Source organism: Artemia sp. Qi Xiang Cuo, chromosome 9 (genome assembly GCF_049724085.1).
Source record: "Artemia sp. Qi Xiang Cuo chromosome 9, ASM4972408v1, whole genome shotgun sequence".
Classification (NCBI taxonomy): Eukaryota; Metazoa; Arthropoda; class Branchiopoda; order Anostraca; family Artemiidae; genus Artemia; species Artemia sp. Qi Xiang Cuo.
The window spans coordinates 55,089,131-55,114,271 of record NC_142802.1 but is presented as its reverse complement, the minus strand read 5'-3'; the positions used below and the strand labels follow the sequence as shown (position 1 = coordinate 55,114,271).

The 25,141-nt window shown below is 36.0% G+C and overlaps 1 protein-coding gene across 1 annotated transcript; it reads left to right on the top strand.

Annotated features, from left to right (window-relative positions):
- The first annotated feature begins 4,331 nt into the window (after positions 1–4,331).
- On the top strand, positions 4,332–5,912 carry LOC148948826 (uncharacterized). Its single transcript, XM_089095032.1, has one exon. It carries the CDS (start codon positions 4,332–4,334, stop codon positions 5,910–5,912), a length of 1,581 nt encoding a protein of 526 aa, XP_088951158.1.
- The last annotated feature ends 19,229 nt before the right edge of the window (positions 5,913–25,141 follow it).

The following is a 25,141-nucleotide window of genomic DNA, read 5'->3' as shown; positions in this document are numbered from 1 at the left end:
ATCAAAAGATTATACGTGTAAACGAATAGTACTGGGAGCCTGGTGTTTTCGCCGCAGGGCCTCGGCACGCGGCATGCTTTTATATATGGGTTCTTATTGTCGCTTGTCTTTTAACAGGAAATAATTTTGAGACTTTTCTTGATGCCATGACGTCACCACAGGTTGGATACAGCCACCCTGTGCAAAATACGAATTTTTTCTTGAAGTCCTGACCTATTTAGATTGTTTTTGTGGTCAGTCATCGCTGTTCCTTGTTTTCCAGCCGCAGATTTCATTGTCCATTTTTGTTCATCTTTACCTCAGAAAGTCTTTTCCACGCCTTTTGCTTTAGCACTTTAGATTCATGCATCATCTCATTTAATTTCTTAAGGTTTTATTGATAACAAATACGTCTTTTCATGTTTCCACCCACAGATCACTGTTCAAAATTTTGTTTACAATTCAATGTGATACTCGCTGTCGTTTTTTCCATGCCTTTTTATTTACCTGCTGCGATTCTCACTTTCACTAGTTTTCTAATCACATTGATTTGTGCTTCATTCTCATCAAACAACCCCTGAAACATTTTAAATGACCTTAAATTAGAATTAGTGCCTTTGTAAAATTATTTTTTTTTGTAATGGGACCTTTAACTTTTGCCTTGGCTTGTCTTTTATCATTATGAAAAACATAACGTCAAATTTTTGTTTTTTAACAGAGGCTGATGCAGTATCAGGTTCTTGGCTAACGCCCTTATAAACTAATGTTAATTATAGCTATTTCATCGCTTAGAGCTCTTATAAAATGTTGGAGGTTGACTTTTGCCACACCATTGCATGTTTCCTCATCTTATTTCAAGAAACAATACAATTTGAGTAACACCATTTCATACCCCTTTCCTTATCTTATTTTAAGCAATAAAGTATCTCGAATATTATATTTGGTATTTTGAATAATATAATTGCTTTTTCCATCTTCTCAAGAATCAATACATTTTGCGGAAGACCATTAATTGTTCCCTCATCTTATTTCGAGCAATAAAGTATTTTGAATAATATAAATATATTTGGTATTTTGAATAATATTTGGTATTTTGAATACCAAATATAATTGCTTATTTCCATTTTATATCAAGATCAATACATTTTGAGGAAGACCATTACTTGTTTACTCATCTTATTTCCAGAAACAATACAATATGAGTAACATCATCGCATATTTTCTCATCTTATTTCAAGCAATAAAGTATTTCGAATATTATATTTGGTATTTTGAATAATGCAATTGCTTATTTCTATTTTATTTCAAGAATCAATACATTTTGAGCAACACCATTGTATGTTTCCTCATCTTATTGAGGAAACAATACAGTTTGAGTAACAGTAGCCATAGAGTACCACTAATACAGCCGCAAAAATTAGAAAATAATAGAAAAAGAGTAAAAGTCACGAGCAACATATCTATATCATTCTCATTTCTTATTTCGAAAATTTTAAATGTGATTTTTTTTTTTTTTAAGTATATTTCATGTCATTCTAATACATGTAAAAAAAAGTTGAAAAATTTTTATGTTGAAAAAATATATAAAAATATAAAATAAAATGTCAAAAACAAATTTAACTTAAAAAAAAGTATGAAACAAAATCTGGGGAGGGGTTAAAAAATTGGGTGGAGGGGGTATTGGAGGTTGGGGGAGGGGTTCTTGGAGGTTGGGTCCTTGATGGTTCAAATCCATAACCCCCTCACTACTTGATGTCTAAGGATTGTTCTGGATTTCTATATTAAAATTCTATTCTCGGCGGCTACGACTATATTAGTTTCAACTTTATGCATACTCCAATGTTACACAATATTGTATTGCTCATACTCCTAATTTGGTACTTGTATATTATACCGACCACAGCCAAGAACTGAAGCTAGGTCAATCGACTTGTGTAATGATGAATGTATTCTAATCATATTCTAACATTTATGTCATGTGGAGTGGGAGTAACCCGTCCCTCAGACTTACCTTTAGTTGGTAAGCAATTTTAACCCTAAACCGCTTTCTTTCTATCCAAATAAAAAAAATATTCTTATTATTGTCATCTTGGTTTCATCCCATTATTCAAATCCTTAGTTAAGACCATTTAGTCTTATGCAATAGTGGACGAACATCATAATTTGGATCATTGACCTACATAACACACAGCTAGTTGTTTTTGGCTGTTCGTTCAGTATTCCATACAGGCTATTGGCTCAGAAACCTGTTTGATACGTTCAGTATACCATACAGCTATTGGCTCAGAATTTGGTTTGGTTGGTTTTTACCATGGACATTAAATCTCGCCCTGGACTGCATACATGGTTACTACCAATGATAGATATGATAATTGGGTTTGGGATTTTGACATTGATAAGGTTATCAATGCCGTTGTAAAAAAAAAAAAGTTTGGCTATATATAATTCATAATGACAAAAGACAAGCTTAAATGCAATTAATTATTTTTTTTTATTTATAAGTTTAGCAAAGATGGGAGGATTTCAATTCCGCAAAAAAGCTATATTAATCCACATCAAATAATGAATGTAGTCATCCGGGTTGCAGCAGTAACTTGCAACCTAGTAAGAGACGATCACGTCCCATACTAAGAAACACAATAGCCAATAGCTCCTAAAAATAGAGTTAGATCAAAACACAAAGTATACTATTAGAATCACCTTGTTCAAAATCCCTATGTAGGAAAATTATAACTCCTTGGCTAGAATAACTAAGAAAATCCATTGGGTTGAAGAACACGAAAAGTTGCTTGAACTACGATATTCTGCATCGACGGAATCTGTTTTTTCTTTTTTCCTCTGCAGCTAGCAGGGCATTGGAACATCATAGAGAGTTGTTTAATGGCTCATTTTAAAGGAAATTGATGTATTTGAAAACCTTTTCTAATTGATAAAATGTATCTTTGATATAGAATCAATTTTTTACGAAAAAGTGTATTTTCATGTACAAGATTGATGGATGACGTCATAATCTTAGGCTGTAACCATATATGGCGTAAAAGTAAATCCCATATTATATGTTAGCTATAATGACATCAGTGTATTTTCACATATTTTCAGTTCAGAATCGCTAAAGATATTATGCAAACTGCAAAAACATTTATGGTGTCTGAGGAATAATATTTTTTTTTTTTTGTTCAAACTAGAAAAATAGCGGGAAATTTTTAAATTAATTTTGTTTTTTGTTCGATTTAATCAACGAAAGTTTTTTTCTCATCTCTCACTTCAAAGTTATAATTGTCTCCTGGAACTAAACTTTTTTCGGCTCAACTCTTAAAGTGCGTATCTCTTTAACGTTGTGCTATATTTCCGTAGAAAAAAAAATTATTTTTGTTTATTTTAGTTTTTGGTTCAGAATCACTAAAGTTTTTATTAAACTGCAAAAGTGCTTATGGTGTCTGAGCAGTAATTTTATTTTTTTAATTCAAATTAGAAAAATTCCTAAAAATTTTAAAATCAGTTTTGTTTTTTGTTAGGTTCTAACTACTCGACGCGTGATTTTATTGGTAGAACTTAAAATGTTGAAAATATAAGGTCTAAAGTGATTATCCGGGTTGCAGCGGTAGCTAGCAACATTGTAAGAGACGCTCACGTCCCACAGTAAAAACTAAAATAGCCCATAACTCCTAAAGATAGAGTCAGATCGAAAAAAGAAGTACACTGTTAGAACCGCCTTGTTCAATACCCCTATATAGGAGAATGACCGTCTCTTGGATTGAATAATGAGGAAAATTCATTAGCTTGAAAAACAATAAAAGTGGCTCTAAGCACCATATTCTGCATCGGCGGTATCTTTTTCCTGTTTTTTTTTTCAGTACAGCTGGCGGGGCACTGGAAAATCATAGAGAGCTGTTTAATGGCTCATTTCAAAGGAAACTGATGTATTTAAAAACCTTTCATAATCAACAAAATAATATTAAAAACAAAATCAACTTTTTACGAAAAACTGCATTTTTCTATAACTCTGTAGTAGCAAATGTTATTAACATCTTCCACCATACGAATATAAAAATAGGATTTTTACCATTAATAAAATGCATGTAAAATGCAGTAATTTTTGGGGGGTTTTAAGAAAAAATCTGATTTTCAACTGAAACTAGAATAATTCCTGAAAATTTTAAATCAAATAATTTTATCTAACTGTAAACTGCAAAATATTTATGGTGTCGGAGCAATAATTTTAATTTTTTAATTCAAGCCAGAAAATATATGAAAATTTAAAAATTAGTTTTGTTTTTTGCTAGGTTCTAACTACTTGATGCGTGATTTTATATAAAGTTATTCCAAGAGGTCAAGTTCTCAGAGGTCAAATAATGAATTCTGTAAAATATTTACAATTATTTATTCTTGTCTGGGTTACGTTACCAGCCTTAACTAGTGCTGAGAGTGTAATTGGCTTAAACATTGGAACTGTTTACTCTTCAGTATCTTCAGTAGTTGGAAATACTACTGTGCGACAAATTGAAAAATTTCCTTCATACGTGGGTATCTCAAATGAAGGTTTGATAGTGGGTCATGCCGCCAAGAAGAAAGCAAGCTCAGATCCAAAAAACGTTGCTTTCGGTTTGAAACGAATCCTAGGTCTTAATTGGGAGCAGGTGAAAAAACATGCTGAAGATTATCCTTTTGATTTGGACGAAGAAAACGGTAGAGTAGTCGTACGATTCGAACAAGGAAACAGAACATTTACTCTTGTAGAGTTAGTTTCAGCTATCATTCGAGACCTAAAGAAAAGATCTTCTCATTTTCTTGACGAAGATGTCCAGAAAGCTGTAATTGCAGTTCCGGCATTTTTTACACAGACACAACGACATGCTATGATTGAAGCTGCAAATTTAGCTGGTTTAGACGTTCTTCGATTAATAAGTGAAGCTTCTGCTGTTACCTTGGCTCGTCGGATTAATAGCACAGATGATAGAATTGTTATGGTTGTGGATCTTGGAGGAGGCACTTTGGATATCTCCCTCGTATATATACTCGATAAAACTTTAAAAACCTTTATAAACGGAGGACACAATCACTTAGGCGGTTTGGATTTTGATAATAAGGTAATGAGATATTATAAGAAGAAATATACAGGAAAAGGGGTTATTCTACATAAGCTTCGAAGTCAAGTAATTTTGGCAAAAGAGAAATTGTCAAAAGCTGACAAATATGAACTCCAAATTGAATGTGAAAATGAAACGATTCCAGAAATACTAACTCGTTCTGAATTTGATCGTATGAACATCGATCTTTACGAAAAATTTAAACAAGCAATAATAGAAACATTCAATCACGCGGGATTTGAAAGAACTATAATAGACGAAGTGTTATTAACTGGTGGTGCGTCACGTAATGCTATGATTAAAAAGATTGTTTCAAGTTACTTTGGGACAACTACGCAGCTGAGAGTGCTTGATGGGAGTGCAACAACTTCGAACGGTGCAGCTCTGCTAGGTGCTGCACTCTCAGGAAATCCAAATTTGATGGATTACAAAATTCAAGCTTCTATTGCTCACGATATCGGTGTTGAAACTCTTCAAGAAAAGATACATGTATACCATTCCGCAGATCTTCCTCTTCCTCAGAATATATCAGTATGGCTTACAAATAATGAAATATTAAAAGTAAATGGAAAAAAAATTATAAATGTTTACGAAGGCAGAAATAAAAAACAAGTAGATGATAATCTGCTAGTAAACAGAATCATCCTCACAGAACCAAATTGCACTGACACTAGAACAAAATTGACAATATCGGTGGATGAAAGCAATATCATCGAAAGCTCCGCAGGAACTTTTTGCATAAAAAGGATGACGAAAGAAAATATCCGGCGACTTGCTGAAGAAAAAAAGGCAAAAAGTCGGGCCAGTCTGGAGAGAATAGCCGGAAAGAAAATATCCAGCAAATAGCTGAAGAAAAAAGGGCAAAAAGTCGGGCCAGTCTGGAGAGAATAGCCAGAAAGAAAATATCCGGCGACTTGCTGAAGAAAAAAGGGCAAAAAGTCGGGCCAGTCTGGAGAGAATAGCAACAAATACGCATGGAAAGACTGAAAAATAGAATTCTATAAATTCGAGCAAAAAAAAGATTGAGAATAACAAAAATGTGAGTGGAACAGCCTTGGATAAGTTTACAACTTCTTTTCTGGAAAAAAAAAACTATTCTATAAATATCATCCAGGTAGATAATGAGACAAAGACAATAAAGCAGAATTATCCCAGAAAAGTCTCATAAATTAGGAGGGACTGAAGAAATTTATCCAACGGAGGAGAGTAAGGGAAGAGAGTAAGAACACAGACAGTAAAAATATAATCGAAATTGCCTATAAAGAATGAAAATTGTCTGCACTGATACAGTGAAAGTGTTCCTCAAAGAGGGAAAGTATTCCAAACGTATCGTCTGGACTGAAAAAGATCGAAAGTACCTACAGCTGTTGGCTTAGTTGTACCTAAGACTGTTGGCTTAGTTGTACCTGCAGCATTTGGCTACGGATTCATCATCAATCAATCAATCATTTTATTTATAACCCATCACAAAAATTTGGCCAGAGTCCAGAAAAAGACAGAGTAAAAATCAAGAAAAACAAAAAAAAGAAACAACAGAAATAAAAACAAATACAACTACAAACAAAGGATAAACTAAAATGGCCAAAGATGTAAAGACTTCTGGTATTCAGTAGAGAAATCACAAATACGCTCCTCAATAATCCCAGCTGGGTTCACCAATTGATACTTCCTTTGCAGAAAAAAGCTATTTGTCCAAGTTGGAAGTTCCATTAAATTCTTTGCAAATTTAAAACTGTTTTATCAGTATTAAAGCTCATTTCAGTGCGTTCGTACTCATATTGGAGAAGCTCAAATGTTGAAGAGCATCCTGCAGTAAGTCATCCGCAAACATAACTAACGAAAGATCAACTCCTTTGAAGATAAATGTAGTACAGTTCTACTTATCCTGAGCACCGGTAACACAATTATTAACCAAAACTGGAGAAGTCAGAGCTCCTTACCTTTCTAAATCCGAAATAGTTGACTACTACTACTACAAACAACTCACTGCAGCACCAAACCACCTGAGGCCAATACAGCTACGCACGCTCTTCCTCCATCCCAATCTATTCAAATCCTACCTTTTTACACCCGCCCACGAAGTTCCCATTTCCTTTAAATCTTTCTTTATGACATCCTCCTACCCCAGACGGGGACGACCTGTTTTCCGTTTAGCCCTAGACGGCTGGCCGAAAAGAATAATATTCGGCAATCTGTCATCCTTCATCCGCACAACGTGCCCTAGCCACCTCAACCTTTCTTTCATTATAGCCCTAGAGAGTGGTATTGAACCACATTTTTCGTATAGCCTATTGTTTGAAATACGGTCAGTCAGCCGTGTGCCCAGAACAATCCTTAAGCAATTTCTCTGGAAAACATCTAGCAAATCTCCTTCCGCTTTTCGGAGCGTCCATGCTTCAGAGCCATATTTGGCCACTGTCATCACTGTAGCTTCTAATATTCTAATCTTGGTTTGCAGACTTATCTTCCTATTTTTCCAAACTTGTTTTAACTATGAAAAAACACTGAGCCTTGGCTATTCTACTTTTAACATGTTCACTGCTCCAACCATCTTTACTAATAATACTACCAAGGTAACTGAAGCTGGCCACCTGATCAATCTTTTCATTACCCAACGTCACCTTTTCATCCTCACTTATTCCTAGCCTTAGTGACTTAGTCTTCTTAATATCAATTTACAAGCCAATTCTAGCACCCTGAACTCGCAAAACCTCTGAAACTTCATTCATTTTGCTCACACTTTCATCTAGGATGCTTAAATCATCAGCATAATCTAAGTCCAGGAGACTTTTTCCTTCCCATTTCATTCCGTGGTCTCCCGTTGCCATTCCTGTGCTCCTTAAAACACAGTCCATCAAAATAATCCATATAAAGGGGGGATAGAACACAACCCTGCTTAACTCCTGATTTAATACAAAACCAGCTAATAACCTCATTTCCTACCTTAACCGCAGCAGTGTTATTCTCGTATATAGCACTAATCAGTTTAATGTATTTTTCTGGCATACAATACAAGGATAAAACCTTTACTAAAGCTCTTCTATCAACAGAATCGAACGCTTACTCATACTGTGGACCAAAGGTATTCGAAAACCAAGGCACTTCTCAATTATTAGCCTAAGAGTGAAAATTTGGTCGACACATCCTTCGACCTTTTCTAAAACCGTACTGTTCTTCTCTTAAAACTTTGTCTATGGCATCTCTCAGTCTAAAAAGTATCATATTACTAAGTAATTTACTACCTACAGAGACCAGACTAATGCCTCGATAATTACCACACTCCATTTTATCACCTTTCTTGTAAAGTGGTTTTCCTAAAGTGGCTAGGTACTTCCTCTTTTTCAAAAATCATGTTCATAATCTTCATCAACTTGTCTGTAACCTCATAGCCACCATATTTTTACCAACCTATCACCATCTGAAACCTTATTATTTTTTATTCTTTTTAGTACGGTCGCTAATTCTTCCTCACAAAATAAATCTTCCTTTACATCCAAGGTCTCACAAACTTTTTCATTTTCCTCTATATCTTTTCCTGCAACTCTTTCTCGGTTAAGCCAATTCTCAAAATGTTCGGCCCATCTCTCTTTAGTTTTTTTCCTTATCGCTAATTGCGGCCTCATTCCTATCTTTAACTGGGCCAAGTCCGAATTGACGACTCCCTCTCAATTTGTTAACAAGGCAGTACAATATTTTACTATTATGCCGTCTAGCTGCATCTTCCAGATCCTCGGCAATTTTATCGATGGCCTCCACTTCACACCTCCTTAGTTCATATTTTCATGCTTTCTCCATTTTCTTTACATTCCTTTTGTTTTCATATGATCTATCACTCTGATAATTCTTGTACAAGTCCTTTCTCCCTTCTATTAAACATAAAGCTTTTTCACTAATATTCTTAACTGCAGTTCTAGCTTTCTTCCCTAATACACCTTCAGCAACTTGTCAAGTTATTTTTCTAAAATTATTCCAACCATTTTCCTAATTATCAAATTTTAAACTCTTAAGTTTAGTATTCAACTGTTCCTGGAAAGTTTCTCTCAAATTCTCATCCTGGAGTCTACCAACATCATAACTTCCCGGGAGGTAGTTACCCTTTCGATATTTCAGCTTTAAATTAACCCTTGACACTACTAGATGGTGATCTTTACTTTTAACATCAATAAACGGCACTCCGATATGCCCTAGTATCTTGTATTGATCCTGCCAGTCTTCGGTTTACTTTAACATAATCAATAAGGTTTGCTGTCTTACCATCACGTGAAAACCATGTTAACTTATGAGCCATTTTCTGACCAAACACCGTAGTCGTTAGAACTAGACTATTATACCTACAAAATTGCAAAGAGTATCCATTACTGTTTTCCAGCCTTCAGATTTCTATACATGTATCTTAACAAGTAATTATCACAGCATCAGTACCTTTCAAATGGGCCTCAAGTAAAACCTGTTAAAATATACAACAGTCAGCTGAGTTGAAAATATACAAGAGGCAGTATTACCTACAGCTGTCAGCTTAGTTGTACCTGCAGTTGTTGGCTGAGGCCAACAGAGCTATGAAGGCTCCTCCTCCATCCTAATCTGTCCATAGCCCCCATCTTTACACCCTCCCAACAAGTTACCGTTTCCCTTAACTCTTTCCTTATGTCAACCTTCCACCCCATTTAGGGTGACCTGCTCGTTCGGCCATTACAGTTGGACAACAAGAAAAATATACGGCAATCCACTGAACGTGTCTTAGCCATCTCAACCTTTTTCTAATTATAGCCCTAGAAAGCGAGATTAAACCCCTTTTTTCATCTAGTCTACTGTTTGATCACCTCTCCCCCTGCACTTGTTCCCTGCTAAACTCCCTGCACTTATTCCCTGCTAAAATAAATATATCTTCTGGGTTGACAACCCCACCCCACCAATAGACTTTGCCGGTACAGGGAACTTCTTCTGAATATTGGCATGCTCAACTGCAATGCCTCTATACATGGCTGGATTTCTTAACCAATTATGTAGGGTGTGTGAGCTATTTGATTCAATTTTTGTAAGACGTTTTGTCAAGAGAAAGCTACGTCTCTCCCTTATTGTTGTTAATCCACTCTCCATAAGCAGAAATTTGGTGCTTGTGGTTTTCCTAAGACCAAATATGAGACGTATTTTATCATTTTGTGTTGTTTAAATTTTTTGCATCTGGGTCTTTGCACATGCACCATAGACGATGAGCCCATAGTCAATATGGGCTCTTATATGTGATTTATAAAACTGGAGTAAGGTTTTCTCCTTACAGCCCTAGGGTGTGGAAAGAAGTCTTTTTCGTATAATTGTTTTTCCATAGCATTTTTTTATTGTGTTTGAAAAGTGGAGGTGGAAATTAAGTCTTGGGTCGAGCATGAGGCATAGGTAATTAATAGGATCATCTTCTAGAATAGTTGTTCCAATTAGAGTTATTCTTGCATTAACATGATTTCGCTTTCGATGAAATTGGATTATTTTTGACTTGGTAGGTGCAATGGGTAAATCTGAATGTTGAGAGAATTTTTCAAACTGGAAAAGTGACTTTTGCAGATTTGACTGTGCTATCTCAAAGGTGTTGCCAGATGACCATAGCACCAGATCGTCAGCATATTGTAGATTTGTGTGGGGGAGGTTCATGTCCCAGAGATATAGGGCAAAGAGGAGGCAACTGAGGACTGCTCCCTGAGGTAGGCCTTTGGTTATTGTCTTTTGGGATAAAGAGGCTGAACCAACACAAGCAACGAAACTTCGCACTTAGATGAAAGATTTTAAGAAAGATACCAGCTTGGGGGTTAGTCCAAGGTTTGCAAATTTGTTTAAAAGGAATTTGGTGGTTCACATTGTCATATGCCCGTACAAAATCTAGGAAAGCCGCAACTAGGACTTTATTATTTGAGAGTGATTCATTTATTGCGTTTTTTAACAATTTGAAAGCTTCTGTTGAGGAGTGATGTTTCCTGAATCCAGTTTGTATGTGAGGGATCATATTATTTTTTTCAAAAATTCCGAGGAATCGGTAAAAAATCACTTTCTCCATTATTTTACCCATCAAAAGAGTAATCATTATGAGTCTATAGGACTCATAGCTATCTTTGGGTTTATATTTCTTGAGAATTGGTAGGAGGGACGAACATTTCCATATATTGGGGAACATAGAAGATGACCAAGCGTGATTATATCAATTTAGCAGTTCCTGTTTGTATGAAGGGGTGAGATTCTTTATCCATGTAGGGTGTATATTGTCATAGCTGCCGCTAGTTTTGGTCCTAATATGATGGATTGCATTATTCATTTCCTGGATTGAAAATGGACTTATGTACTCAGATCTTGGGTGGAGCTGGTAAATAGGGTTGAGATGAATTGAGAACCTTTTTTGTTGATTATTTGTAGTTATCGTATTAACAAAAGGAGTGACAAATGATTTATACTTTTAATTGTAATTGTTATAATTAGTATTACTTTGCCTAAGATCATCATGGATTGAGTTTGGGGAAATTTTTTTGCGACAGATTGGGCTAATGACTTTATGTTTAATTAGTTCTTGGGTTTCTCTGGAGAGATTATTTGCAAAATTATTCCAGTAGTTATATTTAGCATCTATTATAGTTCTTTTTAGATTAGATTCTGCTTGTAATTTTTTTAAATATGTAAGATAAGATAAGATAAGATTTATTCCAAAAATGAACTATCACTAGCCTTTGAAGGCCGAATTCGCATTCTGAGTCAAATAACAGACAATAACACACAAATCAAGTCAAATAAAAAGATCAAAATTCTGAGGTAATGTAAAAAATAAAAATATGAAGTAAAAAATAAGTTCTAACATGAAATTAAAATAAAAATTTATGAAACACTTGCTACACTGTCAATACAAGAAATTGGTTAGGTATAAATTAGAAACTATTAATTGTGTCAGTTATAGCTAAAGATAATATAAAGATAAGAAAGTAAAAAAAAAAAAAGAAACTATTGGGACATTTTATTCAATTTTCCTGTAATAAAGGGGACAAAAGTTTTTTCATATCTCGAAGTAAAGCAGTGAATGGGGGACAAAACAGGGATAGGATCAGAAACAGCTCGAGGCGGCCGTAATCTGGATGGGGAGTGACATTTGGGGAAAATACTTGCCGTCCAAGGGTTTGTTATGGCCTTTTTTGCAAAACGGAGGCACAAATTATTTCTTCGTCTCTCGAGGGTCTCTAGGCTTGAAATATTTAACAAATACAAATACGGTATCTTGCCCTCTTTAAAAATAATTTTTAGAGCTCTCTTTTGGACATTTTCAATTTTTCGTGTTGCTTCATTAGAGAGGCCAGGGTGCCACACAGGACAAGCGTACTCTAATATGGGACGCACAAAAGAAATGTATACTTGTACGAGTAGTAAATGTGATTGGGGGCAACTGAATTTATTTAAAAGTTTAAGGAGGGAAAGCGAGGAGTTTGCTTGTCGTAGGATATTATTTATATGGGCATCCCATTTCAAATTGGAAGAAGTTGTAACACCAAGGAGTTTAAGAGATGTGACAGAAGTTTCAGGAGGTATAGGAGCAAGAAAAAGCGGAGGGGATTTAAGGAAAGTTACTGAGACTGTTGCGGATTTAGAAGGGTTAACAGTCATGTCAAGGGACGAGGCCTCACAGGCAATATCTTGGAGTATGCCCATTGGGTTGCTAAAGATGTTTTTATGACATATCTCTAAAACTGTCAAGTCATCAACAAATTTCCATCTATTGTCATAAAGGGTTGAAAGGCTATTAATCATAAGTGAAAAAAGGAGAGGGACTAGAATAGTCCCCTGAGGAATGCCATTAAATATGGGGAGATGATCTGAGAAACAATTTAGATATTTAACTGCTTGAGATCTATTAGAAAGAAAAGAGGCAACGAGCTTAACAAGGAAAGTTGCAATGTGGAATTCATTTATAAGTTTATGTATGAGTAAATTGTGGTTAATCAAATCAAAGGCTTTTTGAAGATCAATAGAAATTAGATTAAGCCAAGTGTTTGGTTTTTCAAGTAATTTACCCATGGTATCAACAAGATGGATCAGGTAATGAGAGGTTGACGTGGATTTAAGATTACCAAACTGTCTAAGATCAATGAGGGGGAGGACTTTCATCTTAAGCCAGTCTGCGAGAAAACTTTCATACAATTTTGAAAAAATCGAGGTGAGGGTAATAGGACGAATGCCATCAAAACCAGGCTTCCCATTTTTCTTTTTAATTGGGGTAATAAAGCCTTGTTTCCAATATTGAGGGAACTGTCCAGATTTGGTAATTTCATTAAACAGGGTGGATAGGGATTTTGAGAGGTAATCACTGAAAGCTTTAATCAGAGGAACAGGAATATCTAAAGGGCAAATGCTTGATCGTTTTAGTTTTTCAATTTTTTTTACAACATCAAGTGGAGAAATATGTGGGAGTGAAAAAGGAACAGGAATATCTGGAAATTCGTAAGATAGTGGCGGGAGACTCTGGACAATAGAAGCCAAAAACTTATTTAGGTTATTAGCTGTGGTCTTTTGAGGTTCATTTAAATTAAAATTTAGTTGTTCTTGACTCTTGCCGGTAAGTTTTTTAATTTCAGAGTACCAGTTCTTTGGTTTATCATGTCACAAGTCTTTAATTTTGTTTTTATAATAGGCTCGGGCAGCTTTTCTAATTTTACTTTTTAATTCCTTTCTTAACTTATTTGATTCAGCTAAATTACCCCTCTTAAATAAGCTTATTTTTGTATGAATTAATGTTTTTATGTTATTATTTATGTAAGGTTTATCACTGGAGCACTTTCTGATTTTTTTTTCCGGGAAACATAATGAATAGGAATCAATTACTTTTTTGTGAAAAATCAAATTTTTTTATCAAGGTTATTAGAATTATAAAGGTCTGACCAACTTTCACTGGTCAGCCATGATCCAAAAGAAAAAAGTCCTGCGTCACTGAGGGGATGGCAAACCCCAATGGAGGTAGTAAAGGAATGTTCAATGGCTGAGGAGGGAGAAAAAAGAAGACAATAGTGGTAACTGCTTCCTAGTGGTGGCAGTGCTTGCGGGGAGTTATAAAACTTACTCATGTTTGAACAAATAACATCCAGAGAGGTGTTACCTTTTGTTGTAGATATTTTAACCAGTTGTTTAATATTAAGAGAGGTGCAGATAGAGTCTATCCTCAGGTCATTTGCATCACCAAGTAAGCAAATACCAGCGTTTGGATACTTTGACAATACAAAGTCTGCACTTATAAGAAATTGTTGGATAAATTTGTGTTTCTGGTCAATACATTGGTTAAGGGAATGATAAAAGACAGCGTTTACAATTAAATTGAAAGAGCAGGGAAGTACTTTCGGTCGAAGGCTCCGCAACAGAATTTCATCATCATCTGATAAGTTAGGGGTGAGGATGAGTTTAGGTTGGAGGTTATCTCGGACAAAAAAAAAATATACCACCCCCTTTTATATCGAGAGGGTGGTCGGGAGGGCGAAGTTTTATAAACTGAATATAATTGCTAATTTTTAGGAAATCTGGGTTCTGGGACTGAACCTCTGTCACAGCAATAATATTAATTTTATTAATTTCAGAGATACCCTTGAGTTCGTTAATTTCGTTAAAATTTAAGCTCAGCATTGGTAAGTAAGAAAATTGGAAATTTAAACCTAGTGGTACATTGGGATTTTTTTTTTCAATTCGGGATGGAGTTAGTTTGGGCTGAAGCATATGAGAAGGATTTTGTGGGTAATGGGGTGGTTTAGAGTCATTATTAAAAGGCGGGACTGGACCGGGCTTGAGAGAAAAGGAGGACAGCGAACATATTATGGGAATATTATTAAGTTGGAATGGAACTGCGGTGGAATTCGTCTTACTATTTGAAGTTTTAGAAATTTTGCATGGATGTGTTACCTGTGGATCATTCTGCCTGCTTACTCTTAAACCAGAGTTATATTGGCAGGGTAGCCAGGGGGGATAAAGTGCAAGGGAAGGGAGAAAGGTTTCCTGGTGATCTGGGAATAAGTCAAATTGGGAGTGATCTTTATATGGGGGTTGGGGGGGCAAGATGATGCTGAGGGAGGGAAGTAAGGTGGGGGGTGTCTGAGAGGGGAGGGGTTGGGTTTGTTTCGGCAAATAACGGGTGGAGTCCAGAACCAGTCGGTAACTTCTTGAACGCACGGAGAAGAACGGAGTCGAAAGGAAGGGGATTTTTGGGAGGAAAATGAGTAAGGGGGGTTTGGGGAGGGTCCGAATTGAGTAAAGTGATTGTGGGGGTTGGACTGACTGGGCAGGCGTAAGTACATGGGGCGGAGGATAGTTTCGAGGGATGGGTTCCTGAGTTATACTGCGCTGTATCGGGTCTGCAGGGGGGTAAGACTGACAGTTGAATGGAACACGACTTAGGGGAGGGGGGGGGGTCGTGAAGTCTGTCGGCGTGGACCAAAAAAAAGTTTGGTTTTTTGCTCAGTTTTGTTGAGCCAAAAACGACTAATAAAGGGAAATTTGATATTATGTTTTTCACAGCCGAAGCATCTCCCACTTGAAAAGCGTTTGCAGATATCAACATGGGGGTCTTTGCAAAAATTATTCATACAACGGCTAAAAACATGAAGCTTACCAATGTGTAGATATTTACAATTACTAGACATACATCTACTGTCTAAAAAACTAAAGCACACTTTCAGTTGATTGCACTTAAGATCACTGAACTCATTTTTTTGAATATATTATTGCATTGGGTGATAATTACCGCTTGTAAGTTCAACATCATTGTCAATCTTTAAAGATGTCATTACCACTGGATTTCAAGAATAAATTATCTTCAGTTAAAACAAGGTCAGAAGGATTAGTTTGCGTAACCTTTTTAATCCCTTGAAAAAATTCTAGCGAAGGAAGTTCACCAGCACTTGGTTGATTACATATAGTGACGTTTTTAGATTCAAAGGATTCTACAGTTTTTACACAACTTGAAGAATTTGGATAATGCATATTTGGATTAGAAGTATCAGCTGAAGGAGAAACACTGGGCGACGTAGAGGATTTGAATGCATGTTTAGCATCAACAATTGCTAGCTGAAAACTGACTTTTAACATTTTGATTTCATTGTCCTTGAAAAGATCACTTTTCTGACGTTCATAAAGATCGGATAAACTATCATAAAGAAAATCAAGATTAGTAATCCGTTTCCTGAGATTGACGATTTCCGCGTTTTTTTTATGCAATCTTCACAGGTATGGGGCTCGAAGACACTAGCCGTTTCTGCAATGCTTGCCAATTCACCTTTAATGGAACCATAGAGTTGGGGGGAAATTTGGGAATGATGGGCTGTGGTTATTTTTGTAGAATCAATCGATCCATCAGAACTATTGTTGACATTACTCGAAGCACAAGGTATAGTAGGGGAATTTGTAATACCACTTCGAACGATCATTTCAAGTTGATTTTCGTTGGAGATAGATGAATTTTCTTCATCCGAAATAACAGGGGAATTTACAGCCTCGATTGGTTGAACCACTTCTGGTTTATTATCAATGGTATTAATCACGTCATTTTCAACCATCGACGCTCGGCATTGAACGCAAAACCAATTAGGGTTTTTAAGGCGATTACCTTTTGTTATGCCAGCACAAGCAGGGTGCAACCAAGCATTGCACTTAGAACACTGGAAAGACCCAGTTCCACATTTTCTGTAGCATTCATTACAAGGATGGGACATTCTAGGCTAAGGAATAAAAACAAGACAGACCTTGAATTGGAAACTGAATTGGTACTTGCTAAAGAAAAGTTCACAAGGCTGATCTCGCGTCTTCACTTAAAAATCACAAGCGTCATTTATTTCAAAACAAGACGTCTTGACAGGTCAAGATCTAATGGAAGACTGAAGTATGTAGTAGGTGATGGTTTTTTTATGAATGCTCTCCTAGCTGCCTTTTTTGTTCTCCATTTATTTTGGCACTCATTTGTCCACCATGCTTTGGGACTGTGTTTAGGGAAGGTTTTCTTGGGTATTATTCTGGGGAAAGCTTGATTAACTGTATTTATTAGTAAATATGCCAATATTTTAGCATATGTGTCAACTGTTGTTTTTGAAATTCATGAATTTTGGGTGAAGCTTGTAATTTCATCATTTAGCTTATTTTGGAAAATAGACCAATTTGCTTTAGTGTTGATATATTTGGAGGTATGTGATAGAGTTTCAGCAGGTTCATTTAGGGAGCAAACTATAGTAAAGTGGTCAGTACATAGACTATCAATTTTATTTATATAAATTTTATTCAAAATGTTTAATGTCACAATTTGTAGGTCAATTGTGGAGAATATGCCACTTTTGGGGTTGAAATATGTATTCAGGTTTGGAGGGGTAGCAACAGCTAATTCAATATTATTTGAAGTCATATGCTCAATCAATTTACCAGCTTTATTTGCTGGTTTATTCCCCCACAAAAGGCTGTGGGCATTGAAATCTCCACAAATAATTATATTTTTTATCATATTAGAATTATTTATATATTTAAAGAAATCCATGGCGTCTGTAGATTGGCCATTAGGGTTATAAAAGCTTATTATGTAGGTTTTCGTATTATTCAGCCAAACAATCATACAAATTGCATCAAAATCATTTGCAAAATCTGGAAAGTTGATGTCACCGAATTTTATATTATTTTTAAATATTAAAGCTACTCCACCTCCTTTTCTCTCTGATGATCTATCCTTTCTCAGGATAGTATATCCCAGAAACTTAATTTGTTGATTTTGGGTTAAATGAGTTTCCTGGAGGCAAGCAATATTAATTGAATTATTATTCATAAAAGATATTAGTTCATTTAGCTTATTTTCTGTGAGTGATCTTACGTTCCACTGGAGTATTGATATGTGTTGTGTTGTTGATTTATTTTTCATATGACTGTGTATCAATGTTCAGCTTTGTTAATAGTAAAGCAAGATCTTTTTTTGCTTGAATGAGCATATCATCAGGGATGTAGATTTTTGCCAATTCTGCAATGATTTTTTTTTCTGTAGTTGATGTATGTTCATGGCCTGAACTGCATTACAGTTTAGAATGAATAAACATATATTTGGGAAATTGCATGTTTGGTTGTGCATCCTGTTTGTCAGTTAAGGGATTAATTCCTGGTAGTGTTTTCTGGTTTGTTTCTTCTTGGGAGGGGGGCCAGGCTGGCCTCATCTCACCGAACAAGGAGGCTTGTTGACTTGGTGAATCCTTCTGATAGGGATGTGAGCTAGGGGGCTTAGAGGATGGTGTTTTATACGGGGTACTTGACGCATTGGGGGCGTTTGACTTGGGGGTTTCGGTTGGTTTCATTACGGGCTTTATTTGGTATTGTTGGGCAGCATTTGCTTCCATTGCTGCAAAGGGGTATGGAATGGCCTTCTCTGTTGCTATTTAGAGTGTTAGTGCTCTTTTCTTATACGCAGGCATAGTGATTTATTGGTAGATTCATGTGGGCCTTTGCAATTGATACATGTAGGCTGAGTGTTGTTGCAAGTTGTCAACTCTTTAGGATGGAATGCTTTACAATTACTGCACTCTAGGAGAATTTCATTTGTTTGTTTGTCATTTGTTTTTTGTGTGTCCCAGTTTGAGACACTTCTGACACTGGATAGGCTTTGGTTTGTCTTCCTTGTGCGGTTTCATTTGCCCAAATAGGAATAACTTTTCTGGGATATTAATGTTTTCCTTCAGTGTAAATAAGAAGGATCTACTTGTTTTTAGGCCATTAGAGTTAGGTTTACCAAGTTGGGTAACATCTTCAACTGGAATTGTGCTGCCAGCCCTATCTGAGAGCCCTTCTTTTAACTCCTGAATGGGTATTTCTGGGGGGACATTATAAACTACTATTTTTGTTGGGGATTGTTTTGGGTTCCATTTAGATGCATTAGTTCGGGTATTCAGAAGGGATTTTAGATTAATTATTGTGTCTGCTGATTTCTGATCTTGGACAGCTATTAGCAGAGATCCATCACGGTGAATATTAAGAGAGAACGTTGATTTTAGCAATTTGAAAATTGCAACTCTTATTTCAGTAATCTTTTTATTTCAAAGGGGGTAATAGGAGAAATTTTAAGGTAAATTCCTAAGTTTTGGGAGGGAGGATCTTGGGCGGGGAGAGGGGAAAGGCTTTTGATTGGGAAGATTTTTTTCCTTCTTTTAGAGCTTCTAGAAAGGACCTCTTGAAACCCATTATCGTCATTTATAGTGAAATTAGCCCCTACACTGATCAGTGTCCTATTCTCAGAATTGGAGCTATCATGTGAACTTTGAGATAGTGAGCTTGACCAGCCAGGATGAGTATCTATTTCACAGGTATTTGGGGTGGGATCTGGGGGGACATTTTTTTTGGATGTTGAAAATTCAACCTTCATTTTTTTTTATTTTGCCTGGAATTCGGCCCAGGCACTCTCCTTAATTTGCGCAGAGCTATTCCACTTTTGTGGAGTCGTGTGCTATCTATATTTTCTGCAAACAGATGCAACCACCAAGTCTTGAAACACCACTAGCATTGCCTATTGGAATAAGCTTTAAACTAAAGCAAGAAAGGATATTACAATGATAACAGACCGTCTGCACTCTACTATGGGGAAATTTTCACCATCGACAAAAGAAACACCAAAGTATGGTCCTGAGGAGGATTTGAGCACGATTGGTTTGGTACAACTACTGATTAATTGAGATAATAATTCACAAGAAATTTATTTTAAATTTCTTAAAATGTTGCTGCTGAGTTGTGTTGATCAAATTGATTGTTGAATCCAGTGTTGCCAGTCGACCGGCACCGCTCCGTGGCGCCGGCCTCGTCAAAAAGTGGCATTTCCGCGGCATCCTTGAACCAAAATGCGGTAAAAACCGCGGTTTTGTATTTTTTAGAGAGAATGGGTGAAAAATCTCGCTTTAATAAGAATGTTGATTCAGTGTCAAGTGAAGTGTGGTGAAGATCTGTCATAAATTTGAGAAAACACGTACAGTCTATCTTTCTTTTCAGCGGTCAAAGGTAAGCATGGTCAGCTCAGTCCGTGAACACATATTTGTCGTTCATCGTTTTCGTCAAGCACGCAACAGAAGTAAAAATGCAGAGGTACCACAGCAGGGAAAGTCCACGGTGGGAAAACCGTATAAATGTGAAGTGAATAGTGAAGAAATTAAAAGCGATTTTCCCTTGGGCCTTCAAGCCTATCCAATAGAATAATTGATGGGTAACTAGATTCTCGTATCTCAACCTTTTTCGATTAATGTTTAATGAAAATCAATATCAAAAGCTTCAAGAAGGAACATTCAGATAAATAATACAAGACAAATAGACAAGATTAATTTTAGATAAATAATTGCAACAAAGACATTTGCGAAAGATAAGAAACTTAAAGTGGGACAAATTTTACATACGGGAACAAATGCGGTATAAAAAGCTATTTCGTGGCATAATCGTGGTGTGCGGCATGATCAAAATTTTATGCGGTATTTCTCTCAGAATCGCGGCGTAATGCCGCGAAATGCGGCATAAGTGGCAACACAGGTTCAATCACAGATTGTTCAATCAAAGAAATCGTTTTTTCTTCTTCTTTGTTAAAAAACACCGCCACTTGGGAATCAACACTTCCCTTTTGGCATCTATTAGCTATTGAGCAAATTCGACAAAAGTTTATGTTGAGCATTCATTGCAAGTCATGCGAAAATGGGACTGAATGTCTTTTCTATTCTCCACCATTAGGTAAATATTTTTGTAAATTCCATTTTGATTGAAAGTAGTTTTCGAATCGTATAGCAAGAAATTGAAAAATACTTTTGAGCAAAAGAAACTGTTTTGTATTTTCAAAGTATTTATGTTCGAAGACAAGTGAGCGACTCAGTAGTGATAAATAGTGTCATCTATTATATCTAGTACTATTTTATTCTTTTGTTCATTTCTATTGATGATGATGGCGAAATCTGCCATTTTACATTAAATATGGCGGCATCAGTAGTCTCTTGGCGAAAAATTACAAATGCTGGCGGCCCTTGCCCTAAGCCTCGACATGGTCATCGGGCTGTTGCCATCAAAGAGCTTATGGTTGTTTTTGGAGGAGGCAATGAGGGAATTGTCGATGAATTGCATGTTTATAATACAGGTAAGATTTTTTGCCAAGGCACATAGTAGGCTGGTTTAATCTAAATAGTCACAGGGAGGTAGAATTGTTTCTCATCCCCACCAAAGATTTACCTTGCGCGCATCCAAAATACAGACTAGTCTTAGGGTAAATATATACCAAATCATATTATTGAGTTAGTAATAAAGTAAATACACCATTTGATGCCTTTTATTATGCTGATAACAAATACAATAATCATTTCTATCGGAAATGAATTTCAGCCCCCCCCCCCCTATATAGGCTATGCCAATTAGCTACTTTTGGCTATCTTGCAAAGGAGTTTGGTTAGGAAAATGAAACTTTCAGGGATGGGTCTACAGGCTAAAGTATGTCCCGGGAAGGTATTTTGAAGTACCTACCTCCACTCCTTCTCCCTCTAAAGGGTCATGAAATTTGCCTACATGACAGGTCTATACCCATTGAAATTTTGACAAAACAACATTTTACCTTAATTTTCAGTTATCAGTTTCTTTTTCTCTGGCTTTAGCTCTGAAAATGCAATTTCAAATATTTGATAAGAATTTTAAGAGATATAAATAGTTTATTTCCAAAATTTAGGAAATTTATTTGCATATCTTTAAAGCCTTATAAATTGGGATTGAGCAAAGTTGTGAAGCTGAAAACAATTTTGTTGTACCTCATTTAAGCAGAAGATCTATTTTGCTAGGTTTCACTTCTATAACTCACATATTTTTAAAGGTCATCAAAGGTCAGGACCGTCTAGAGGAAGAAAGAGTGGAGATAGGTACTCCAAAATACCTTCCCAGGATAAACTTTAGCCTGTAGACCCATCCCTGAAAGTTTCATTTTCTTAACCTAACCCCTTTCCAAGATAGTCAAAAGTAGCTAAAGTAGAATTTTACCAAAAAGGCATTGAATGGTATATTCACTTTATTCCTAATTTTCAAGGATTTCAGGACCCTCTGGAGAGAGAAGGAGTAGAGACAAGAGTAAATTTTCTGTTGTTCATATTATTGACCTACAAATAAATTAAACATATGGTAAAATTCTACTTTAGCTACTTTTGGCTGTCTTGGGAAGTGGTTAGGTTAGGAAAATGAAACTTTCAGGGATGGGTCTACAGGCTAAAGTGTGGGTTAATATGTACCAAATGATATTAGGCTACTGAGTTACAACTAAAGTGAATATACCACTTGATGCCTTTTTTTATGCTCTTTACAAATATAGCCTAATAATTGTTTTGTTGGAAAGGAATTTTAGCCCCCACCCTTAGCCTATTTATACCAATTCAGGGTAGGCTATATATTTGCACATTAGGGGGGTAGGGGTAATTTTATTTCTGATATAAATGAGAGGTAAGTTTAAAATTTCCCCCATCCCCTAATGTGCAAATAGGCTATATAGCCTACCCTGAATTGGTATATATAGGGGTGGGGGCTAAAATTCATTTCCAACAAAAATGATTATTATATTCATAAAGAGTACAAAAAAAGGCATTGAGTGGTATATTCACTTTAGTTGTAACTCAATAATATGATTTGGTAAATATTTACCAAAGCGTGTCCTGGGAAGGTACTTTGAGGTATCTACCTCCACCCCTTCTCTCTCTAGAGGGTCCTGAAATTTGTCAACATGACAGGTCTATAGCCTACCTATTGAAATTTTAACAAAACAATATTTTACCTTAATTTTCAGTTATCAGTTTCTTTTACTGTGGCTTTAGTTCTCAAAACGCAATTCCTGTTATTTGAATAGAATTTCAAGTAAAGGTGCTTTCACATTGCTACGTAAGAAATTACGTTATGTCGTTAAGTTACGTTACGTCTCTTAAGTTATGGAGCCCTTTTCACACTATTACGTCCACTTTCACATACAAACCCATAAGCCTCTACATAAAAATCCATAATTTCGTCACTATCAGCAGCAGCAGTGGCGGTTTTTTTTGAACTAGCACTATGTGGAACGGTGAAGACTCAAGCAGCTCTGATGATGAAATTTTGATGCTTTCTGCAGCTCTTTTGTGTGTAAAAGGAAAAAGCCCAAAGAAGAAAAAGAAAAGAGACTATTGGGTCAGACCTATTTTTACATCTGAAAACAGAGATGCATTTGGACAGTTGAACCTTCTACAAGACATGATTCTGTGTGATGATGAAGAAAAGTTTTTTAATTTTACCCGTTTTTCAAGAAGTGAATACCTTGACATATTTGAGCAAGTCAAAGATAAAATTCGGAAGCAGGATACAAACTTTCGAAGAGCTATTTCTCCTGAAGTCAAGCTGGCACTAACTTTGAGGTACCTGGCAACAGGAGCCTCCATGACTTCATTGCATTACGACTTCCGTCTGGGAATCTCTACAGTTAGTGGAATTCTAAGTGAAACTTTAAAGGCTGTTTTTGATAGTCTGTCACCAACTTACCTGCAACCACCCTCAACAAGTCAAATGGAAAAAATTGCAGACGATTTTCTGAAGAAATACAAAATTCCAAATTGTGTAGGTGCAATAGATGGGAAGCACATAAGGATGCAGTGTCCAAACGAAGGTGGATCTCTGGACTTCAACTACAAAGGTTTCCATAGCCTTGTACTACTGGCTGTCTGTGATGCCAGTTATAAATTCAGCTTTACTGATGTAGGCGCCTATGGCAGTGAAAGCGATGGTGGCATATTTGCAAGATCAGATTTGGGAAAAGCCATTGAAAACGGAAGCATACAGTTTCCTGCAAACAAATTGCTACCAGGCTCAGATATAGCTTTTCCCCACTTCTTGATTGGTGATGAAGCGTTTCCACTGAAACCATACATAATGAGAGCATATCCTGGCAAAAAACTGAATGATCAACAGAGGATATTTAATTATCGATTAAACTCGGTCAGGAGGATAATAGAAAACAGTTTTGGGCTTCTATCACAAAGATTTCGCATATTTAGAACAGAGATAATAGCCCAGAGAGAAAAGTTTGTCAAATTGTGCTGACAGCAATCTGCCTTCACAATTTCCTTATTGTCAATAGAGGTGTCACTCCTGAAGGTAGCTCTTCAGCATCATCTGATGGCTTGGGAGATATACGCCTGGCCACTAGCAACCACAGCTCAAAACCTACCCGAAACCTACGAGACAAGTTGGCAGACTATTTCATGACTGAAGCTGGTTCAGTGAGAGGACAAATGCAGAGGGCATTTCAAGGCTCATTTTGATTAGTCCCGATATTTTACTTTTTTTTTTCCTTTAATTAATTTTGTAAACTGTTTATGGATGACTGCAACAAAGAATTAAAGCAAAGAATAATATAAGAAAGGTTATTAACATTATTTCAATCTCGTTTACAAAAATATATATGAAAAAGGTAACTTCAATTACAAAAGAAGCTCATTCTGTATGCAATGTATTTTTCTTTCTATAATTCCTGATGATACTCAGAATCTCAAGTTGATTAAGGTAAAATGTTGTCTTGTCTAAAGTTCAATAAGTATAGACCTGTCATGTAGGCAAATTTTAGGACCCTCTAGAGAGAGAAGGAGTAAAGGTAGGTGCTCCAAAAAACCATCCTGTGACTTACTTCAGCCTGTTGATCCATCCTTCACAATTTCATTTTCTAAACCTAACTCCTTTCCAAGAAAGCCACAAGTATCTAAAGTATAATTTTATTCAAGCAATTTATTGGGGGGGGGGGGGCCAGAATTACAAATTACTGGGGAATATTATATTTTATTTTTTCCAAATTATTGGAAAAAACTGGTAATGTTGGTTAATCATTAAATTGTATTTTACTTTATAAAGGAAGGATGTTATGGTCTTAGTGTTTTCTTTTTTCCCCTGACTTAGAATCCAAGACTTAGAAATCATAAGATCGTTAATGTGGAAGCTTGGTAATACCTTTCCAAAGTATGGTTTTGGCCCTGGATTCATAACTGAAAGTTTAATTTTCCTAACCTAACCCCTTTTCAAGATAGCAAAAAGTGTAAACAATTTACTTACAT